The sequence below is a fragment of the Mauremys mutica genome, chromosome 3 (assembly GCF_020497125.1).
Source record: "Mauremys mutica isolate MM-2020 ecotype Southern chromosome 3, ASM2049712v1, whole genome shotgun sequence".
NCBI classification, from domain to species: domain Eukaryota; kingdom Metazoa; phylum Chordata; order Testudines; family Geoemydidae; genus Mauremys; species Mauremys mutica.
This window is the reverse complement of record NC_059074.1, coordinates 96,301,093-96,319,711: the sequence shown is the minus strand read 5'-3', so window position 1 is coordinate 96,319,711 and position 18,619 is coordinate 96,301,093. Positions and strand designations below refer to the sequence as shown.

At 44.0% G+C, this 18,619-nt stretch overlaps 1 protein-coding gene and 1 long non-coding RNA gene across 10 annotated transcripts in view; one reads left to right on the top strand and one right to left on the bottom strand.

The window, feature by feature from the left end:
• The window catches only part of TRMT11 (tRNA methyltransferase 11 homolog), a 55,638-nt gene extending 44,450 nt beyond the window's left edge, over positions 1-11,188 (bottom strand). The window contains exons 1-3 of one of the 6 annotated variants that reach the window (XM_045009480.1): positions 11,089-11,188; positions 6,926-6,991; positions 2,871-2,944 (exon numbers count right to left, since the gene is read on the bottom strand). In XM_045009480.1, the coding sequence (XP_044865415.1) occupies positions 2,871-2,944; positions 6,926-6,991; positions 11,089-11,157 (209 nt within the window). In that variant the 5' untranslated portion in view covers positions 11,158-11,188. Of the gene's footprint in view, positions 1-2,870; positions 2,945-6,925; positions 8,276-8,827; positions 9,000-11,088 lie in introns of those variants that run through there. The other 5 variants (XM_045009481.1, XM_045009479.1, XM_045009482.1 and 2 more) reach the window with 5 other exon arrangements.
• A 68-nt stretch (positions 11,189-11,256) lies between these two features.
• LOC123366231 lies at positions 11,257-17,773 on the top strand. Of its 4 annotated transcripts, none has more exons than XR_006577976.1 (4): positions 11,257-11,465; positions 12,665-12,894; positions 15,441-15,543; positions 16,085-17,773. It is a non-coding gene; the product is annotated as an uncharacterized LOC123366231 (long non-coding RNA). The 4 variants fall into 4 exon arrangements; XR_006577978.1 differs by lacking the exon at positions 11,257-11,465 and adding an exon at positions 14,085-14,214 and having other exon boundaries at positions 11,594-12,894; XR_006577975.1 differs by lacking the exon at positions 11,257-11,465 and having other exon boundaries at positions 11,594-12,894.
• The last annotated feature ends 846 nt before the right edge of the window (positions 17,774-18,619 follow it).

Sequence of the window (18,619 nt, the reverse complement as noted above, 5' to 3'; positions counted from 1 at the left end):
AATGTTCAAGAAAGAGCATTCAGGCTGAAATTCTGTTCTTTACCTATTTCAAAGTGTTTAGGTATCATTATACCCGAGCATTATACTGTGCTGTAATGCCCAAGATATAACGGGACCAGCTACCATCAGAGGTTCTGTCTCATTTTTAAGATGTTCTGTCTTATGCCATTTTGAGACAGATCATTAGCATTACCACCAACAACTTTTTATGGATTTCCTTTGCTTTCTATACTGCTAGTTTTAAGGAAAAAAAAAATCTTCTTGGAAGCTATGAGAGTTCACATCTTACCCTAACTCAGAGGTGGGCAAACTACAGCCCGCGGGCAACATCTGGCCCGCGGAACCATTCTGCCCAGCCCCTGAGCTCCTGCCCCGGGAGGCTAGCCCCCGGCTCCTCCCCTGCTGTCCCTCCACCCCCGCAGCCTCAGCTCACTGTGCCGCCGGCGCAATGCTCTGGCCAGCGGGGCTGCAAGCTCCTGGGGTAGTGCAGCTCCAGAGCCTGGCCTGACCCAGTGCTCTATGCTGTGCGGGTGTGTCTGGCTCCAGCTGGGCAGCGCGGCTGTAGCGTTGCCAGCCACCGGTGTTCCAGGCAGTGCGGTAAGGGGGCAGGGAGCAGGGGAGGGGGTTTGGATAGAGGGCAGGGGAGTTCTGGGGGGTTGAATGGGGGCAGGGGTTCCGGAGGCGGTCAAGGACAAGGGGTGGTTGGATGGGGCAGGGGTCCCGGGGGGGAGGGGACAGGACAGCCAGGAAGGAGTGGGGGTTGGATAGGGCGGTGGGGGGAAATCAGGGGTGGGGTTCTGGGGGTGGTCAGGAGACAGGGAGAAGGGGTGGTTGGATGGGGCACGGGTCCGGGGGGACAGTCAGGAAGGAGAGGGAGGGTTGGATGGGGCGGCAGGGGGCAGTTAGGGGCGGAGGGTCCAAGGGCGGTCAGGGGGCGAGAAGCAGGGGGGTCTGATAGGGGGCAGGGGCTGGGCCACGCCTGGCTGTTTGGGGAGGCACAGCCTCCCCTAACGGGCCCTCCATACAATTTCTGAAACCCGATACGGCCCTAAGGCCAAAAAGTTTGCCCGCCCCTGCCCTAACTCTTCCTTTTGAACAGTTATATACACCATAGTTTGTCTTTTCTCCCATTCGTATATCCTAATCCAATGGCCTTTTCATGTCAGAAAATCCCTTTTTCAGTACCAGGAACTTTAATGGTAACATATATTGCTATACATTCTTATGGTGCAGTTGCAGTACATCACATGTTAAGAACTCTGACAAAGTATCTAAGGATTAGTCACTGCGCAGCACCTTATTTTCAAAGATAAGGGTCTAACGTCTTAAGGAAATTCTTCAAAATGCTCAAAGGTTCTAGTTTGCTCAAACTGACATATAAATGAGCTATATTTTATTAAGCAACAACAAAAGCCACTCAGAATAAGTCATTTTATTAATGTATTCAGTTCCTGAAAGTGTTATTTAAAGCTAAATTTGTAATCAGCATTTCCCCTGGAAAATAAGACATTTTTGAACAGTCTGCTATTTCTTCTCACAGCATCTGTGTTTCTATCTACTGTGAAATTTTAAATTACGCACAGTAAGAGCTAAAGAAATGCTGACAGTATAAACTGCATTAAGCAGAACTGAATATTAATCTTTGTCTTTTGATTTAATGTTAGAGGGGTATTTAAAAAAAAAGGTCTTAGGCCCATATCTCACCTTTTTATCAATCTGTTGGCAAAGACCACGTCATTCATTTTTTTGTTGCTGGTGTTGGGTTTTTTTAATAGTGCTTCAGAGTACAGTACTTAATCACCTTCATTGCTAGCAACCTGGAAAACCATTAACAGCCTTATACTAAAACTAGTGTGTGGGCACAATGGGTGAAAAAAATACAATGAGCAGCTATGCCAGGTTCGCTCTTTCTAAGGGACGTCCTTAATTATTTTTTTTTCTTTCATATTAGAAATACATTTGTTGAAGGCACCCTTTATAAAAGATCACCACCACTTAGGTGAATTTCAAAAAACATTTTGCTGAGAACGCCATACTTTCAGTTTCCTTTCCCATTGTTGTTTGAAGTAGAGCAGAATTTATCCCCAAAGGAAATACAACTATATTTTTCCATATAAAGGTGCATTTGCATGAGCACACTCATAGCCCAGCATAGATGAAACTAAATATAAGACGCAATCGACAGTCAAAAAGACATAAGGCTTTCTTTTCAGCCCCCAGACCATTGAATATGGTCTGCAAAGTACCATATAATGGTCACAGACTTCTGCAGTTTGAAAAGCATATAGGGCTGCATTCTCCAAAACAAGCCAAAACAAGGAGACCTCATCTTAAGGGAGGATGGCACTAGCTCCCTGGAAAATTTTCCCCTCCCTAGGACCCGCTGGAAGACTCTCTGCTGCAGCTCCACAGGCTGAGTACTCAGCATTCAGGAGTGGAAGAGTGAAGCCAGGAAGCAGCTACTCTGTACTCCTTTTTTTAAATTCAGTGTATAACTCTTATCACTTACAACTGATGTAAAAATAAAAATATACCCAAACGGATTAAAAAAATCTCCCCCTTTTCTCCTCAAAAAAGTCACTAACTTAACATGACACAAGATGTCCAAACAACTTTGCTACAAGGTTGTTAACGTGAAGAAATAAGTACTGTACTCTGCAATGAAGAACACAGGATAAGACTGAGAAAGAGACTTGAAACTAAAGAATAAAGACGGATTCTTTTCAATCAGCCATACTTCATTTCATTAATGTGTACACATTTTCGAAGTTTCAACAGTGAAATTAAAAAAAAAAAAGATTCCATGTAAAAATATTTGCCACAAAATAGCTGAACATGTTGCACAACTATACATGATTTGTAACTCTTACTTTGCACATACTGTCCTTTTCATTAGTCCTCTTGCCATCTCTTCTGAAGGAATATTGAGAATCCAAAATGGAGACTGAAATAAAAAGACAGTATGAGAAATCCGAGTGCTAAGAAGAGGATATCACAAGATACACTAAACACTTGCATCTGAAGAAGTGGGTATTCACCCACGAAAGCTCATGCTGCAAAACGTCTGTTAGTCTATAAGGTGCCACAGGATTCTTTGCTGCTTCTACAGAACCAGTCTAACACGGCTACCCCTCTGATACTAAACAATTAAGATTACTTATATAGAATTACAATACGCTGTGAAAAGGTACAAGAACACCTTTTTCTGGTTCTAATATTAACTGCTGTATAAATACGAGGAGGTAATGTTTGAGGTCAAACAGGAGTAGCTGGAATGCACACACACACGCTCTGTTTAGCATGTGTAGATAGTCCAAAATAGTAGACTGTCGACTTGTTTATTCATTCTTCCTCAAAGAATCCTGTAGAAGCATAACCTTACAGTTGTATTTACATTTAGTTATCCTTGCTTGATTTGTTTTGAGTAACTGCTAAGACTAAAATTTAATACCTTCACTTTTCTAGACACTCACACATTAGATTTAGAGAAAAAAAACAAATCCAATCAGGACTCCAGCTACTGCAAAGACTAGCAATTCTCATGGCTCAACTGCTTTAGAAAGAAGCAACAGACTTCCAGTAGATGGCACTATTTCTTTTAAGATTATAGTCAGTAGCATGTATGGCAACTACCCTTCAACAGTTCTATTTTGAGACGTCACATGTAGGGGTAGAAAGCAGACATTATAGCAGGGGTGGGCAAACTACGGCCCACGGGCCGAATCCAGCCTGCTAGCCATTTTAATCTGGCTCTCAAGCTCATGCTGGTGAGTGGGGTCTGGAGTTTGCCCCGCTCCAGTTGGGGAGCAGGGTTGGGGGCTGCTCCACGTGGCTCCCAGAAGTAGCGGCATGGCCCCTCTCCGTCTCCTACGCATAGGGGCAGCCAGGAGGCTCTGCTCTGCATGCTGTCCCTGCAGCTCCCATTGGCCGGGAACCATAGCCAATGGGATCTGCCGGGGCAGTGCCTGCGGACGGAGCAGCATGCAGAACCGCCTGGCCACGCCGCCGCGTAGGAGCCAAAGAAGGGACATGCCGTTGCTTCCGGGAGCCACTTGAGGTAAGCATCACCCAGAGCCTGCAACCCTGAGCCTCTCCCCATGCCCCAACCCCCTGCCACAGCACTGATTTCCCTCCTGCACTCCAAACCCCAAAATACCAGCCCAGAGCACCCTCCTGCACCCTATACCCCTCATCCCCAGCCTCCACCCCAGAGCCCGCACCTCCATCTGGAGCCTTCACCCCCCCCAAACACACCCCACTCCCCCGCCCCAGCTCGGAGCCTCCTCCTGCACTCTGAACTCCTCATTTCTGGCCCTACCCCGGAGCCCACACCCCCAACCAAAGCCCTCACTCCCTCCCATACCCCAACCCCAATTTTGTGAGCATTCATGGCCCACCATATAATTTCTATTACCCGAGATGCTGGCAGAACAGGCACCAACTCATGCCAAGGCCCAGGACCTCACTGAGTACTGACATATGCACAGCTGAAATCCAGTTTGGTTTACCAATGAGTTAGCATAGTTAAAATCGATATTAGTGTTACAAGAATGTGTTTAGATCTATGAAATACTTGTAGGATGTTGCATGTATTAATCCTTCTTATAATATATGTATCCCATGGTATAAAGTTATATTGAGACTTTGCATTGTAAACCTCTGTAATTGTGTAACTCACCAAACAGGAAAAAAAAAGTATTAAATTAAAGTGCTTGCCCTGCACACAAGATGGCCCACTGAAGGCAAATGAGTTATTGTGTAACAAAGGACAGAGACTTTGTTGATTGCATTCCTCACTCCCTCCAGGAAGGGGAGGCCTGTGCAGGAACTCATCCCACGTTCAGCTTGGATTCTGGGGTGAAAGGGGATAAAAATCCCTGACAAGGAGAAACAGGATTTCTTTATGCTGTCTGGACTCTGAGGGGCAAAGATTCCTAAACATAAGCAAGAGATCCCCATCCTGCTTGGCATGGGTCAGCCCTAAAGGATAAGCAGCTCTGTGTATTATAGAAGCTTATATTACCTTTTAAAGTCCAAGACTGTATCTCATTTGTGTGTGTATATTTCCTGTTTTAACCTTGTAAATAACTCATTTTTTCCCTAAGTTAATAAATCTTTAGTTAGTTTATCACAGGATTGGCTACAGGTGTAGTCCTTGGTTTGAGATTTAGTACAATTGACGGGGACAAGTGACTGGTCCTTTGGGACTGCAAGTAACCTGAATATTATTGTTATTTTTGGTGTAAAGTGACCATCTATCACGGGGTGGGCAAACATTTTGGCCCGAGGGCCACATATAGGTATGGAAATTGTATGATGGGCCATGAATGCTCACAAAATTGGGAGTTGGGGTGCGGTAGGGGGTGAGGACTCTGGCTGGGGATGCGGGGTTGGGGTGCAGGAGGGTGCTCCGGGCTGGGGCCGAGGGGTTCGGAGGGCGGGAGGGGGTCAGGGCTGGGGAAGTGGTTTGGGGCATGGAAGGGGGTCAGGAGTGCAGGCTCTGTGCGGCACTTGCCTCAAGCAGCTCCCAGAAGCAGCGGCATGTCCTCCCTCCAGCTCCTACATGGAGGCATGGCCAGACAGCTCTGTGCGCTGCCCCGTCCGCAGGTGCCGCCCCTGCAGTTCCCATTGGTCGCTGTTCCCAGCCAACAGGAGCTGCGGGGGCGGCCCTTGGGGCGGGGGCAGCCTGCAGAGCCCCCTGGCTGCCCCTATGCATAGGAGCCAAAGGGAGGACATGCTGCTGCTTCCAGGAGCCGCATGGAGCAGGGCAAGCCCCCAACCCGGCTCCCCGGCTGGAGCAGGGCAAACCCCGGATCCTGCTCCCTGCCAGGAGCTTGAGGGCCAGATTAAAATGTCTGGAGGCCCAGATGCAGTCCCTGGGCCATAGTTTGCCCACCCCTGATCTATCACATAGTCCAGCTTGCCTGGGCGACAAGATAGACTGGAATGCCCAAGGGGACTGTCTGTGACTCCATCGTAAGTCTGTTACAGTGCTTCAGGAGTTTACATTTATTACTGGGTTGGTGAAATCTAATTACAGAACATACAACCACCTTAGGGTTTCTGCCCTGCTTTTTTAAAGTCTGCCCTGAGGTTGACACTCATGGTCTTAAGTCACTTCAGACTGTGTGACACCCACCATTTCCCCCCCGCCCCAGTCTCCTATTATCCCAATTCAATACCAGAAACTCTGTGTGAACCTCCGTACCCCCATGGCGAGGCTCCATGTATCCCATTGCCAATATGAGGTACTCCCAATCTCCATCACTTGGGGATTCTGTGTGACCCAACACAGCTCCTCCCCTTATTCCTGGGTCTCCTATTCTCCTTTTCCCTGCCAGGGGCTCCCCCCACTCCTCCTATAGCAGGGTCCCCCATTCTTCCCCCCATACCATTATTTTTCTGGGAGATAAGTCATTCAAGGTGTCAGCATTTAAAACTCTATTGGGAGGATAAGTAGGAGTACTGTTATGCTGAACAGTGTTGATGGTTACCATCAACCAGTTGTTTGATCTATAGACAATTGCAGAATGCTTGAAGCTGTGACGGTGCTAAATATAGCAGCAGCACCACATGCCCTCCATTTCCCCCCTTTTTGTCTTCTAATTCTCCCCAAAATCAATAGGGTTCTGGCAGCTGATGTTTAGAGTGTTCCCTAAAATTTTGGTATTGACTGGATGCAGATTTCAAAAGTTTTTGCGTTACATGCACACAAACACACAGAAATGCCATGAAATTGAATGTAAGGCAGACACAAACTCCACCAATGACAGTTTTTGGAAAATGCTCTCTTCTCCCAAGCATCTTTGAAATTTGATCAGCTACTCACAATGAATAAAGATAATACAAAGAAAATACATAAGTCAAGTCAATCTATCACAAGTAGCCCATATATATTTATTTCAAGTAAAACATTACAACTTACATTTATACGAATTTCTTGTTGACTGCTGAATTGTCCACCACAAAGTGAGAGCAAGGACTTTATCTCCTACAATGAAAACATTGTAGGACAAAACATTTTTTAGAAAACAGAAGTATTGTTCCCATACCATAATTTCACATACATCTACAATAACTTTATACTAGAAACAAAATTTCAAAGAGACTTCAACAACAAAGTTATATTAGTTCTTATGTCCAATATCAATTTATAGGAGGAGCCAACTATTAAAAATCTTAGGAGAGGAGAAAAATCTGACATTGTGGTAGCGAATGACTACTTACATTTTACTTAAATATTACTTAAATATTCCACTTTAAAAATAAGCCTTTTTTTTTTTATTACAGCCTACAAGTACCATCTGAGAATAGTAATATATTGATTAGTAATCCAATGCACAATGGGATTAGGTTAAAAATTAGCCTAATCATTTTATCAAGCTCCAGTGTGCTTCATTTTTATACTTACCTCTCTCTGAAATTGCTAATATTTAACAAGGTCGTACACTCACTATAACTATAATTGAATTCTGGGTAATGGGTCTAGTCATAGAAAGATTCAAGTGTATTATTAGCAAGGCAAGTCCCTCTTGAGGAAAACAATGGCAGGAGTCCACTGTTTCTGCTTCCTTCTCTGCTTACAGAGATCTTGATAACTTGCTCTGTTGGGTGCATTTTTCATAGTAACTGAAGTTAGAGACTGTAAACTGAAGCAGGAAGATTATGAATCCCCGAGCAACCATTAAGTACTAAGGAACAAGAGAATAATGAACTAGAATAGGCTTTCAATCTCTGATGTCTCTGTTGTTTCTCAAGATACTTCTCTTGGAGATCTATCCATATCAATAAATATCCTGAAATGATGAGCTTCCCATTCATTTTCTAACAGATGACTACCTATTTCCTCACAAAATTATCCTTATAAATACATATGCCTACATTTTATTATGGACTGAGAATTACATGGGGATGGAAGACAAAGGGAAGAAGTCATTCAGTATTGTCAAAAATCACTGGATAATGCTAGTCATCCACTATTTTAGTAAGACTGCTATTATGACCCTTTTCCTCTTCTATTTTCTATAGAAAATAAGAGGATGCTAGAGTTTTCCAAAAGCAAGTTACTCGCCAGCTTGCACAAGGTGAATAAAATGCCATTAGTTGGTTCATTATGATCATAGTAGTCATGGGACCACATGAGTAGATATTACATATGGGTTGGAGAAGTTTCCTGACAATGTTAAAAAGGACAGTTTATAATTACAGTAAAATCTTTATTATCCAGCATGCTGGGGGAATAGGGGGTGCTGATAAGTCAAAAATTCCGGTTAACTTAAGGGAGGAGTTTGGGTGTGGGAGGAGGCTCAGGGCTGGAGCCCAGGAGGGCTTTTGGGGTGCCGGATCTGGGCGGTGCTCACCTCGGGCAGCTCCCCACAAGTAGCGACATGTCCCTGCTGCTCCTAGGCAGAGGCACGGCCAGCAGCTCTGTGCACTGTCTCTGCCCACAGGTGGAGCCAGCAATTGGGATGGGGTGGGGGCAGCGCACAGAACCTCCGTGGCTGTTCCTCCACCTAGGAGCAGCAGGGACATCTTGCCACTTGCAGTGAGCTGCCCGAGGTGAGCGCTGCCCGGATCTGGCACCCCAAAACCCCTCCCATGCCCCAAACCCCTGCCCCGAGCTCCCTCCTATACCCAAACTCCCTCCCAGAGCCCGCGCCCCGCAACCCCTCCGAAAATGCCAGTTTCTAGAGCTTTCCGGTTGGTAAAGTGCCGGATAACACATCTTTTACTGTATTTGTTTCCAATAGCGCCCACAGTGTGCTAGCTGCTTTCCAAACATAATTCCAAACTTAAAAGTGGCCTTAATCATCTCTGAAAATCCTACCTGGTACCGAAGTTTGAAGAGAAGAGAGGACAAGACACTCTGTGCCCTGAAACAGCCAATGAAGATATATTCACTAGAGCTAAAAAATACACTCTTGTTTTTTCTCCTCGCTCTTTTTATATGTATCTATGGGTGTGTCTACACAGAGATAAAAGACCTGTGGCATGGCCTGGATCAGCTGACTTAGGATTGTGAGACTAGAAATCACTCTGTAGATGTCCACACTCGGGCTGGAGCTCAAGCTCTGGGACCCTCCAGCTCGAGTCTGAATTTCTATACAATGCTTTTTCAACCCCAGACTCTGAGCCCCACAAGCCTGAGTCAGCTGACCCAGGCCAGCAACAGATTTTTTATTCCTGTGTAGATACACCCTATGAGACAGTTGGGTTTGCTCTGGTTTTGTTGCTTTGCCTACTTAGTGTGCCTAAAATTTGCCTATATAAATCTCATCCCTTTCCCCGTCAATAATACCAACAACCAACACCAATACAGAATTAATATCTGCCATTCACTGAGCCCCCCCTAGCCTCTCTCACACAGTCTCTCAGCCCAAGACTGTAGCAAAGACACATGGCTCTACAAAAAAGGAGATAGAGTCAGTCCTCCATTAAAACAAGACAGGAACTAAAGCAAAACCTCAGAAACTCAAACCTAAGAACTGACATAGCACTGTAAACATCAGACAAAATATTGCAACACTAACAAAAATAGCCAGGAAACACTTCTTATGTTATTTGTTTTAAGCTTCCAATTTGAACACTCCTTGAGACATAGCCAGGTACGCTAGTTAGCCCAACATGCACAAGTGGAGATGCCTTCAATCTTACCAACAACAGAGATATTTGCAATGTCAATAACATTACCAAACTATCCTTTAGCATCCTTAAATAAAATACAGATATTGACAAATACCAACATAATCCAGAATTAAACTGGATTCCTCATGGATTCTAAGAAATGATCTAACCAGAACTTTACCCTATGGACACTTGTTATCAAACATGCAAAAAAGACAAGTAAGTTTGTTTGTTTCATATATTTGAAAGAACTTTTGACTCAACTGAGCAACCTGGACTGAAGTGTAAAGGCATATATAAAGGTATCCATATTTCAGTCCCATCAAAAGCCTGTGAAAAAATGAATATACAAACAGAAATCTTCATGCAAGCAAGGGGAATAAATAAGAGATGTAACCTTCACCCAATCATTTTCAATATATATATATCCATGACCTACCAACTCTAATGAAATAGTCCTGAAACACAGGACTACCATTAAACAACTAAGAGCTTTTAAAAAAAAATACTTATCTGGATGTCATATTATCAGCTATGCAAAATGGTCCCCAAAGGAACATACACCAGACAGAAACATACTGCAATGCATAGGATATTTGCTGACCAGCCTGTGAAAACAAAACTCTTGATTTCTGTAGAAGACTCAAAACAAACTAATTTGAGACAGACAGACAGAAATTGAGTATATACTAAATTATACATACTTGGGCCTCAAACTCCACTTTAGAGAGTTTCAGATTAGCCATAAAAACACCTGCTAAAACTATTCAGCAGGATAATTCAATCCAATTTACTAGATTTACTGAGCTTTTGCAACCAGTTATGCCTCTGGAGACAAGACCCCAACAAAAATGGTACATCTGTAATTCTGTAAATACTCTGTTTGTTAGAACATAAGAACGGTCATACTGGATCAGACCAAGGGTCCAGCTAGCCCAATATCCATCCCCTGTCGTCCTGTCCCAGCATCTGGCAGTCAGAGGCTTAGGGACACTCACAGCATGGGGTTGTTGTGTCCCTGATCACCTTGACTAATAGCCATTGCTGGCCCTATCCGCTCCCTGTTGCTGGGTTCACGTTTAATGACTGCAGGGCAGAGCTGGGATGATTCCCTCCGCTAACCCACATACAGAAAATACAAGCAGGCGCGTGGGGCCATCTCAGCCAGTGGGGCACACACAGGCCAGCTCGATGCCCGGCTAGGAAGCACGGCACAGTCCCCAAAGAGAGTCACAGCAACCCCCCCTCCCGCGACAGGGGGGAAGCGAGAGAGCAGCCTGCCCACGAGCGGGACAGGGGTAGCCGGCAAGGGAGGGAGCCGGCCGGGGAGGCTGAGGTTTGCACGCCCCCCTCCGCTCGCACACACCGATGGGGCTGCAGGGACGAGCTACCCCCCCCCGCTCCTGCCCGGCAGGAGGCACGTGCCCAGCGGGGGCTGCCCCGCCCCTGCGCCCCGGCTCTCACCGGCAGCCGGAACTCCAGGTTCTCCTGCGCCAGCAGCAGCAGGTAGCTCGGCAGCGGCCAGCGCGCCATAGCCCATGGAGTGCTCCGCCCAACCGCGCATGCGCCGCCCGGGGGGGCGGAGCCAGGGGTGCGGGGGAGGGCGGGGGCTCGTGCAGGCCGAAGCGCCTCGAGGCGAAGGCGGGGGCGGGGCTCCACGTCTGCGGCCGCTGGCCGGCGTCACAACAACGGCCAGACTCGAGGGGACGAGCCGGCCGCGCCACCACGGAAATCTGGCGGGAACTGGGGCCGCCTCGCCCTCCCCCTCCCGGGACGTGACGCGTCTTCTTTGACCCAACAGGGGAGCTACGGGAGCCGCGGGGGCGGGGGGCTGTTTGCACGTGAGCGCAGCCCCATTGGGGGGAATCCCTTCTCTGGGCAGCGGGAGGCCTGTGGAAGAGACTCTCCAGGGAAGCCAGGGGCTGCTGTGGGGTCTGACAGAGCTGGCTGGCTGGCTGGCTGGGGTGAAACGGGGAACCTCAGGAAGGGAGGGTTTGGGCCTGAAGGGCCAAAGGAGGTGGCAGTTCATAAGGACTCAGTTGAACCCCAGGAAGAGGAGTGTTACTTTAAGTACTCTTGCCTGCAAGTATGTCGCTGCAGGTAGGGTGTGTGCAGGGCCAGACTGTGCCATGCCCTGGGATGGGACCCTGCCACATTGATGCTGCAGGGCAGGATTGGGAAAGGGAGCTTCAGAAAAGAGATTGTTATTGTATTGTGGTAGCGTCTAGGAGCCCCAGTCATAGACCAGGACCCCAGTGTGCTAGGCACTGGACAAACAGAACAAAAAGATGGGCCACATCCTAGGGAGCCTACAATCTAAGTATAAGACAAATTACGTAGCTAAGACACCTCTTTTTATTCCTGGTTGGATGCCCAAGTAGGCCCTAAAGATCCAATTGCAATTTTCAAAAAGATATGGTTTATGCCTAGTGCCATGGCCAACAGCCTTCTCTCCCCATCTCAGGGAACCAGGTTGTAATGTCCAAAATTATGTTTGAGCCCCTGCTGTTAAGCTCGCCAATGTAGTTGTTTCACTACCACTATATATTGTTTTGTAAAATAGTCTAATATATTGAGTATGGAAGATGCTTTATACATATACATTGTTCTCCACTCCAGTACTGACCTACCAAGAAAAAAAAAAGCCTGGGAATCAATTAGAAGCAAGATGGTTTTGGCAGCATCTGTGGTCTATAGGTAGTACTTTGGCAGTGCAGGAGACCTCACTTCCATTTCTGGTCCCGATTTCACATCCTGTGAAGTAATGTCTATCTCTCTTAAGCCCTATGTACTCTTCTAGAGAATTGTTACAAAAACTTCCCACCCATTTACCTAGCTTTCTGATTATGGTAGCTGTTTTCAGCACTAGGTGGAAGGGACTGTCTTTAAATGCTTTGGGCAGCACTACCAACTTTAATGGTGTGACATACAAATGTTACAAAATAATACTACCTTAGAGTTTGGAAATGCTCTTGAGGGCAAGAGGCTTTCCCTTCTGGAGGGCAGGAGTACTCATGTTGCTCACCATTGACCCCTCCAGCTGATTAAGGAGTGGCACAATCTAGATTCTATCTAGAAGATGGACTAGAAAGCATCAACAGTTTCTGAAGGGAGTTGCATCCATTTTTCCGCACCAAAGAGGACAGTAGCCATTGCATAGAGTTGTGAGGATGGGAAGTGAATGGAGATGGAAAAAATGGAGAGATACTCAGGATTGTGACAGACATGAGGATAAAAAAGGCGGACTTTCTTCCTGTATTTTTCTTGAAGGTTTGTTCTCCTTTGTTTTGGGTTCCCCCCTCCAATATCTAGGTGTGATTACTGTAATTCCCTACTGGCTGGTGTCTCTATTTTGCTGACTGAAAGGTTTAGCTTATCCAGATTTCACTAAGCCTTTTATTAGCACTAGACCAACTCAACACTTAACTCGTGTTTTCCAGCTTTTTGTTGTTGTCATATGATAGCTTTCCTTGTAGATTTTAAGATCTTGCTCATGACTTATAAGAGCTCCATGGACTGCATTCTTTATATATTTGTGTTCAGAGGTTGGAAAGAGCTGCTGTTGGCTGATGCATTACACTAGAACTTCTATGGTTACCTCGTTGGTTTCTGCAGAATTTACACTTTCACTTTAAAAATGTCTAGCCCTTATAATCTCAAAGAAAACATTCCAGATTTGAACAGAGGCAGTACTGTCTGAGTCTACAGACAGAACAGCTTTGAGAGATGTCAGCTATCCCCCTTTGTCTCAGAATCTTAATGCTGAAACCTAATTTTGACACATTTTTGATCAACATTGTTAATAGTTTCACTGCTAATGATTTCAGCAGAAACATCCAGCTAGTCTGGGGTTGTTGACAAAAGTTTGGGATTGCAGGAAGAAATTAGCGGAAGGTCACCACTTTTATTTTTCCAATCTGACCCATTTGAGGTTTTTTTAGCCATTTAGTCTCTGTCTTGGCATCTTGTAAGTAGGAGTTATCTGTTCCATTGTTTAAAATTATCTTTGACGAGATGATTTTCTCTTCACATGCTTTCTTTTGTCAGGAACACTGAATACTTACTTCACTGTATTCCAATCATACTGTTTTCTAAACAGGGGTTGAGTGAACAAATAATCAATCTTGTTTGTGGGGGGAGATTTAAAATTTTAAACACCTCATGCAAATAACACCAGATAAGCTTGTATATTTCTAGTGTATTTTAAAATCTGAACCAACTACATGCACATGTGAACACAGATACACGTCATGTTAGTATTATCTCATAAAATTTTGTTTTCACATTTTCACTGTAAATGCCAAACAAAAGCACAAGCTGAGTCTCTGTAATGAATGTGCTGCTCAATTCTGCTTGTGACTGCACGTGTGATAGCTATGATTTATACAGAATGTTAGATCCTGAAAGAATCCAATTTTACAGATTGTATATTTTTTTATATATAAACCATGTCTCTACAGTGCTATTGAAAAGTAACTGTTTTGAGGATGGAATAGGACAGCCATATTAAACCAACAACATTACATAATTGATTTTAGGAGGGGGAAATGAAGAACAATCCCTCGTTTCAGCCTACGGGGTGAATTTTAGGTAAGCAGTATGTAATTATCCAAATTGGAATTTGACCAGTACACTGGAGTTAACACTCCCTTCTCCTGTAGCAAGTGTCATGGGATCTTATAATGATCACGAGTTTGAATGGGGGTGGGAGAAATCCTCAAAACACTTCTGATGAACAATGATTTAACTCATGCTGTTGTTTTTCTAAATTATATTTCACAACCGTTGTGTGATCCCCCATGCATAATTCCAATACCATTTATAGTAAAAATGTTTAGTGAAGTCATTCTTTTTCCACCCAGAAATACTTCATTATGAGCATAAATTCATTATAATTGGTATTGAAGTTTACACATTACAATGCACTGGAGCAATTTGGAAATGCCATTCTTATTTATTATTAATGGAGTATTTCTATATCGGAATTCACTAGAAGCAGCACTGCAGTCTGCTTATAGACAAATTGCCATGAAATTTTAACTTTTAAGTTATAGGAGAACATACAAAACATCTTCCCATGCATTGTTATCAAACTGATCAGGTTTGCGTTACTGTAAATTAAAACAGTAATTAACCCATCCACCGCAACCCCATCTAGGGGGGAAACACCTACAGCTTTTCTTTTGTATTGGATGGTCCTAGTATGTTAATTTTAACAGCCAAAGTATAAGGCTGGTATAAAGAAAAGACTAATACAAATGGATCCATCTCTATAAGTGGGACAACTACACATGATCTTTCTATATATCAAATAATTATAGCTGCACATGAGCTGGTTCCATAGTTCTTATCCTTTTCTTTTCAATGAGATCTAGGACAGCCCATGTATATCATTTCCCACATGCAAAAGGTCTTTTGACTGCAGTGCTGCAATGCACATTTTCCTTAGCAGGCATCCCTGACTTTGCTGTACAGAACAAGCATATTAAGGGAGTGCCATCTACTATAGTCTTACATGCTTCAGTGTTTGAAGTGCATAGTTGTAGATATCAAAATTTGTTGGGATTCCATTTCCTTTTCAGCCTGTGTGACCACTGAAATCCCTTTTAATACACTGTGCATCAGTGTATGGCATATCACAGATGAGGGGATAATGTTTTCTGTAAAGAGTAACTAACATCAGTTTTGGGAATCTTCAAAGCATGGTTTATGTGTCCACCTTAAGTGTATAAGCAGGAGAGAGAAAATCCCCACCCCTTAGCACTTATTGGTAGGCTGTTGCTTGATGACTGGTTTGTTTTGTTGTCTGTCAGCAGGCAGCTGCAATGAACAGGTCAAAAAATATCAGAACAGATTATTTGGGTATGGTCTGTGCTACAAAGGGTGAACGCTTTATAAAAGATGCAATTGCATGAAAAAGTAAGTAAATATTATAATGCATTTTTATTTCACAAAGGCTATACTGTATTGATCCCAAGCCTACTGGGCTATATGGTATATCTGTCTGGAAACTGAAGGAAATGTATGTCCTGTAACAGACTCAAAGTTTAATTTGTTTAATTTATGGACCTACATTATTTCAGTGACTTATTATTTAATTAGGGTTATTTTATGTTTTTGATTGTTGTTGAGTTAGGAGCAGACATAATGACACACTCAGATTTTTACTGTATTCTTTGGTCTAAGCCTCCAGCCCTAACTCAGGCAAAACTCCCATAGAAATCACCAGGACTTTTGCCTGAGTAAGGACTGTTATTTTCAGTTCATGCAGTTGTACCATTGAAAGAAGTGGAGGTATGGGGGGCTTTGGATGCTACATCTGCTACAAGATGTGAATGGATTTTTAAGAAGATGAAAAGACCCAGAAACTATTTCATTTTTTATTATAATATTTTATATAAGCACTTAAGGATCTTTAGATAAGAGCTATATGAATGTAAAGTGTTATTTTCCTCCACAGCTGTGAGTGCATACAGGAAGCTGCTGTTCCAGCAGTGCATTGCTTTGACTCCTGCTTGGATGCCACAAAACATTCTTGAGAAATGGAGGAAAACAAAGGGCAGAGTGCTGGAGCCACCAGAACCCAACTCACCGCAGTAGGTGACCTGAGGAGAAGCTGGCAGAGCTGGGCAGAAGATCACATTGATTATCAGAGACAGAATCCATTCAGCAATGATAGCAAGCCCATGACTAGGTCTGTGCATCCCCAAAGAGGAGATCCCATCTATGGGAGACCGCCTGAAGGGTCTAAAACAGAGCAAAGAGGAAAAGATGCCCACACACATGTGGGAAAGGAAGTGGAAGAGCTATGCTTGATCATGAGAAATATTGGGGAGAAAGGAGATGATGGAAATGTAAGAGTGACATTCCGACAGCTGTTTGAAACATATGTGACTATTTCCAATAAAGTAGTGGGAATCCTGCTGAGAGCAAGAAAATATGGGCTGGTTCAGTTTGAAGGTGAAATGCTTTGGCAAGGAAAAGACGACAATGTCATCATCACCTTACTTGAATAATACTGAAGAATGTTTCCATTTAGGAAAATAAACCATCTAAATGTCAGCTTGATAAAGGTTTATACAGCACAGGGGTGGAATGGAAAACCAATGAAAAATATTTTGATAGGATCCTGGAAGTTGGAGATAGAAATGATGCAATGGGTCAACTAATCTATCCCTGTGCCCTTTTCCTTCACAGCTTTGTCTTGTCTACTTCTAAATGTCTCAAGTGATGGCTTCTCTTACGGCTCTGCATAATTGAAGTTAAAATTCTTTACTAACTTACTACCAGTCTGCACTGGGTCTTGTAGCACTGAGTTTAGAAATAAGCACAGAGTAAAATCTATCACTGAATGTGGTATCTTGCTAATGAACCACAGTAGAATGCTTGGAGATGAATTAATAAACTTTTTTCACTTAAAAAAACAAACAAACTGTACCTATGGTACAACTTTAATTATTTTCACATATTGAAATTGTAATAATACATGCAAACTAGCCATAACTTCACACAGTACTTGAAAAATTCAAAACCTACCAACTTAATGAAATACTCCTTACTTAAATGTTCTGCAATTCCAGCAAGAGCATTTGGTGATTTCATAAGTTGTGTTCCACTTTATGTATTTTTGGAAGCCAAATTTTTTTGATGTGGTAGAAAAATCTCTTTGCTTTCTTTCCCACTACCTTTTTAAGTGTCTCTGCTTTTTTTTTTTTTTTTTTTTTTTTGATCTTGGTCTCATGCTTACTTCTGTCCCAAGAAGTTTACAGGGCAGTCTCTGCTATGCCCTTTGCAGGAAATCTGGAAGTGCCCTTGTAAAGGGATTCTATCTAGGCCACCTCAGAAGGAAGGCTGCCACATAACACAGGGCCTTTGAGGGCAGAAAATGTAAACTAGGCTAATGCTCATGGCACTGAATAAAGAGGATGATTCCCTTGAAACAAAATACAGCAATGTTGTGCAACTTTTAGAAGGAAGAGCCCGGAGGGAGAGGAGATGACAGACCGTAGAGTGCCAAATAGACATCTAATCATGCAACACATAATCATATACCTCATTTGGCAGATGCAGAAAGACAGAGTGGTTTAAACTCTATGCATTTTCAGAATTCTTCAAAAAGGGGAGAAAGAATGGTCTTGTGGTTGAAAAAGTAGATTCTACTTCTGATTCTGCTATGAAGTTTCTGGACTTTTCTACACTAGAAAAATTAGAATCTGTAATTCAAATTGATGCATCAATACCACTGGAACCTGTAATATACTCAGGAGCCCTGTTTACACTAGTTTCCCTCAATGCACTTGCATCCAGTGGGGATAACACATTCCATTTTTGACACTGTAGATTCAACTCCTTGTGTGATACTGACCAAGTGTCTTAACGGGTCTGGTGCCTCAGCTTCCCCACCTGTTAAATGAAGACTATTCCCCTGCTTCAGAGGAATGTAGAGGGTTAATTGAGTGCTCTGATAGACTCAGAAGGAGCTTGATAAGTTCATGCTATTAGAGATACTCGAAAATGTGTCAGCTTTCAAAATGGAAGTTTTGAAACAAAACTTCATTTCAGTTTGAGTTGATGCAAAGTTTGGTTTTCAATTTTCATTCCCCCTAACCCAGGGGTTCCCAACACAGTGCCCACGGGTGCCCGGCATCTAAATGCATCCACGTCCTGGCCGGCGGTCGAGCATCCACTGAAATGCCACCGAATTTTTGCAGCATTTCGGCGGTGACGCCTCTCGATGATGCCGCTTGCCAGTGACAAGCGGCGTCAGAGAGGCGTCACCGCCGAATTTCTGCAGCGTTTCGGTGGCGACGCCTCTCAATGACGCTGCTTGCCGCCGACAAGCGATGTCAACGAGAGGTGTCGCCGCCGAAATGCCGCAGAAATTCAGCGGCATTTCGGCGGATGCTCCACTGCTGCCACGGTCCTTTGTCTGGTGCCTGCCAGACGAAAAGGTTGGGGACCACTGCCCTAACCTCTTCTCTCCTTTTACCACTGG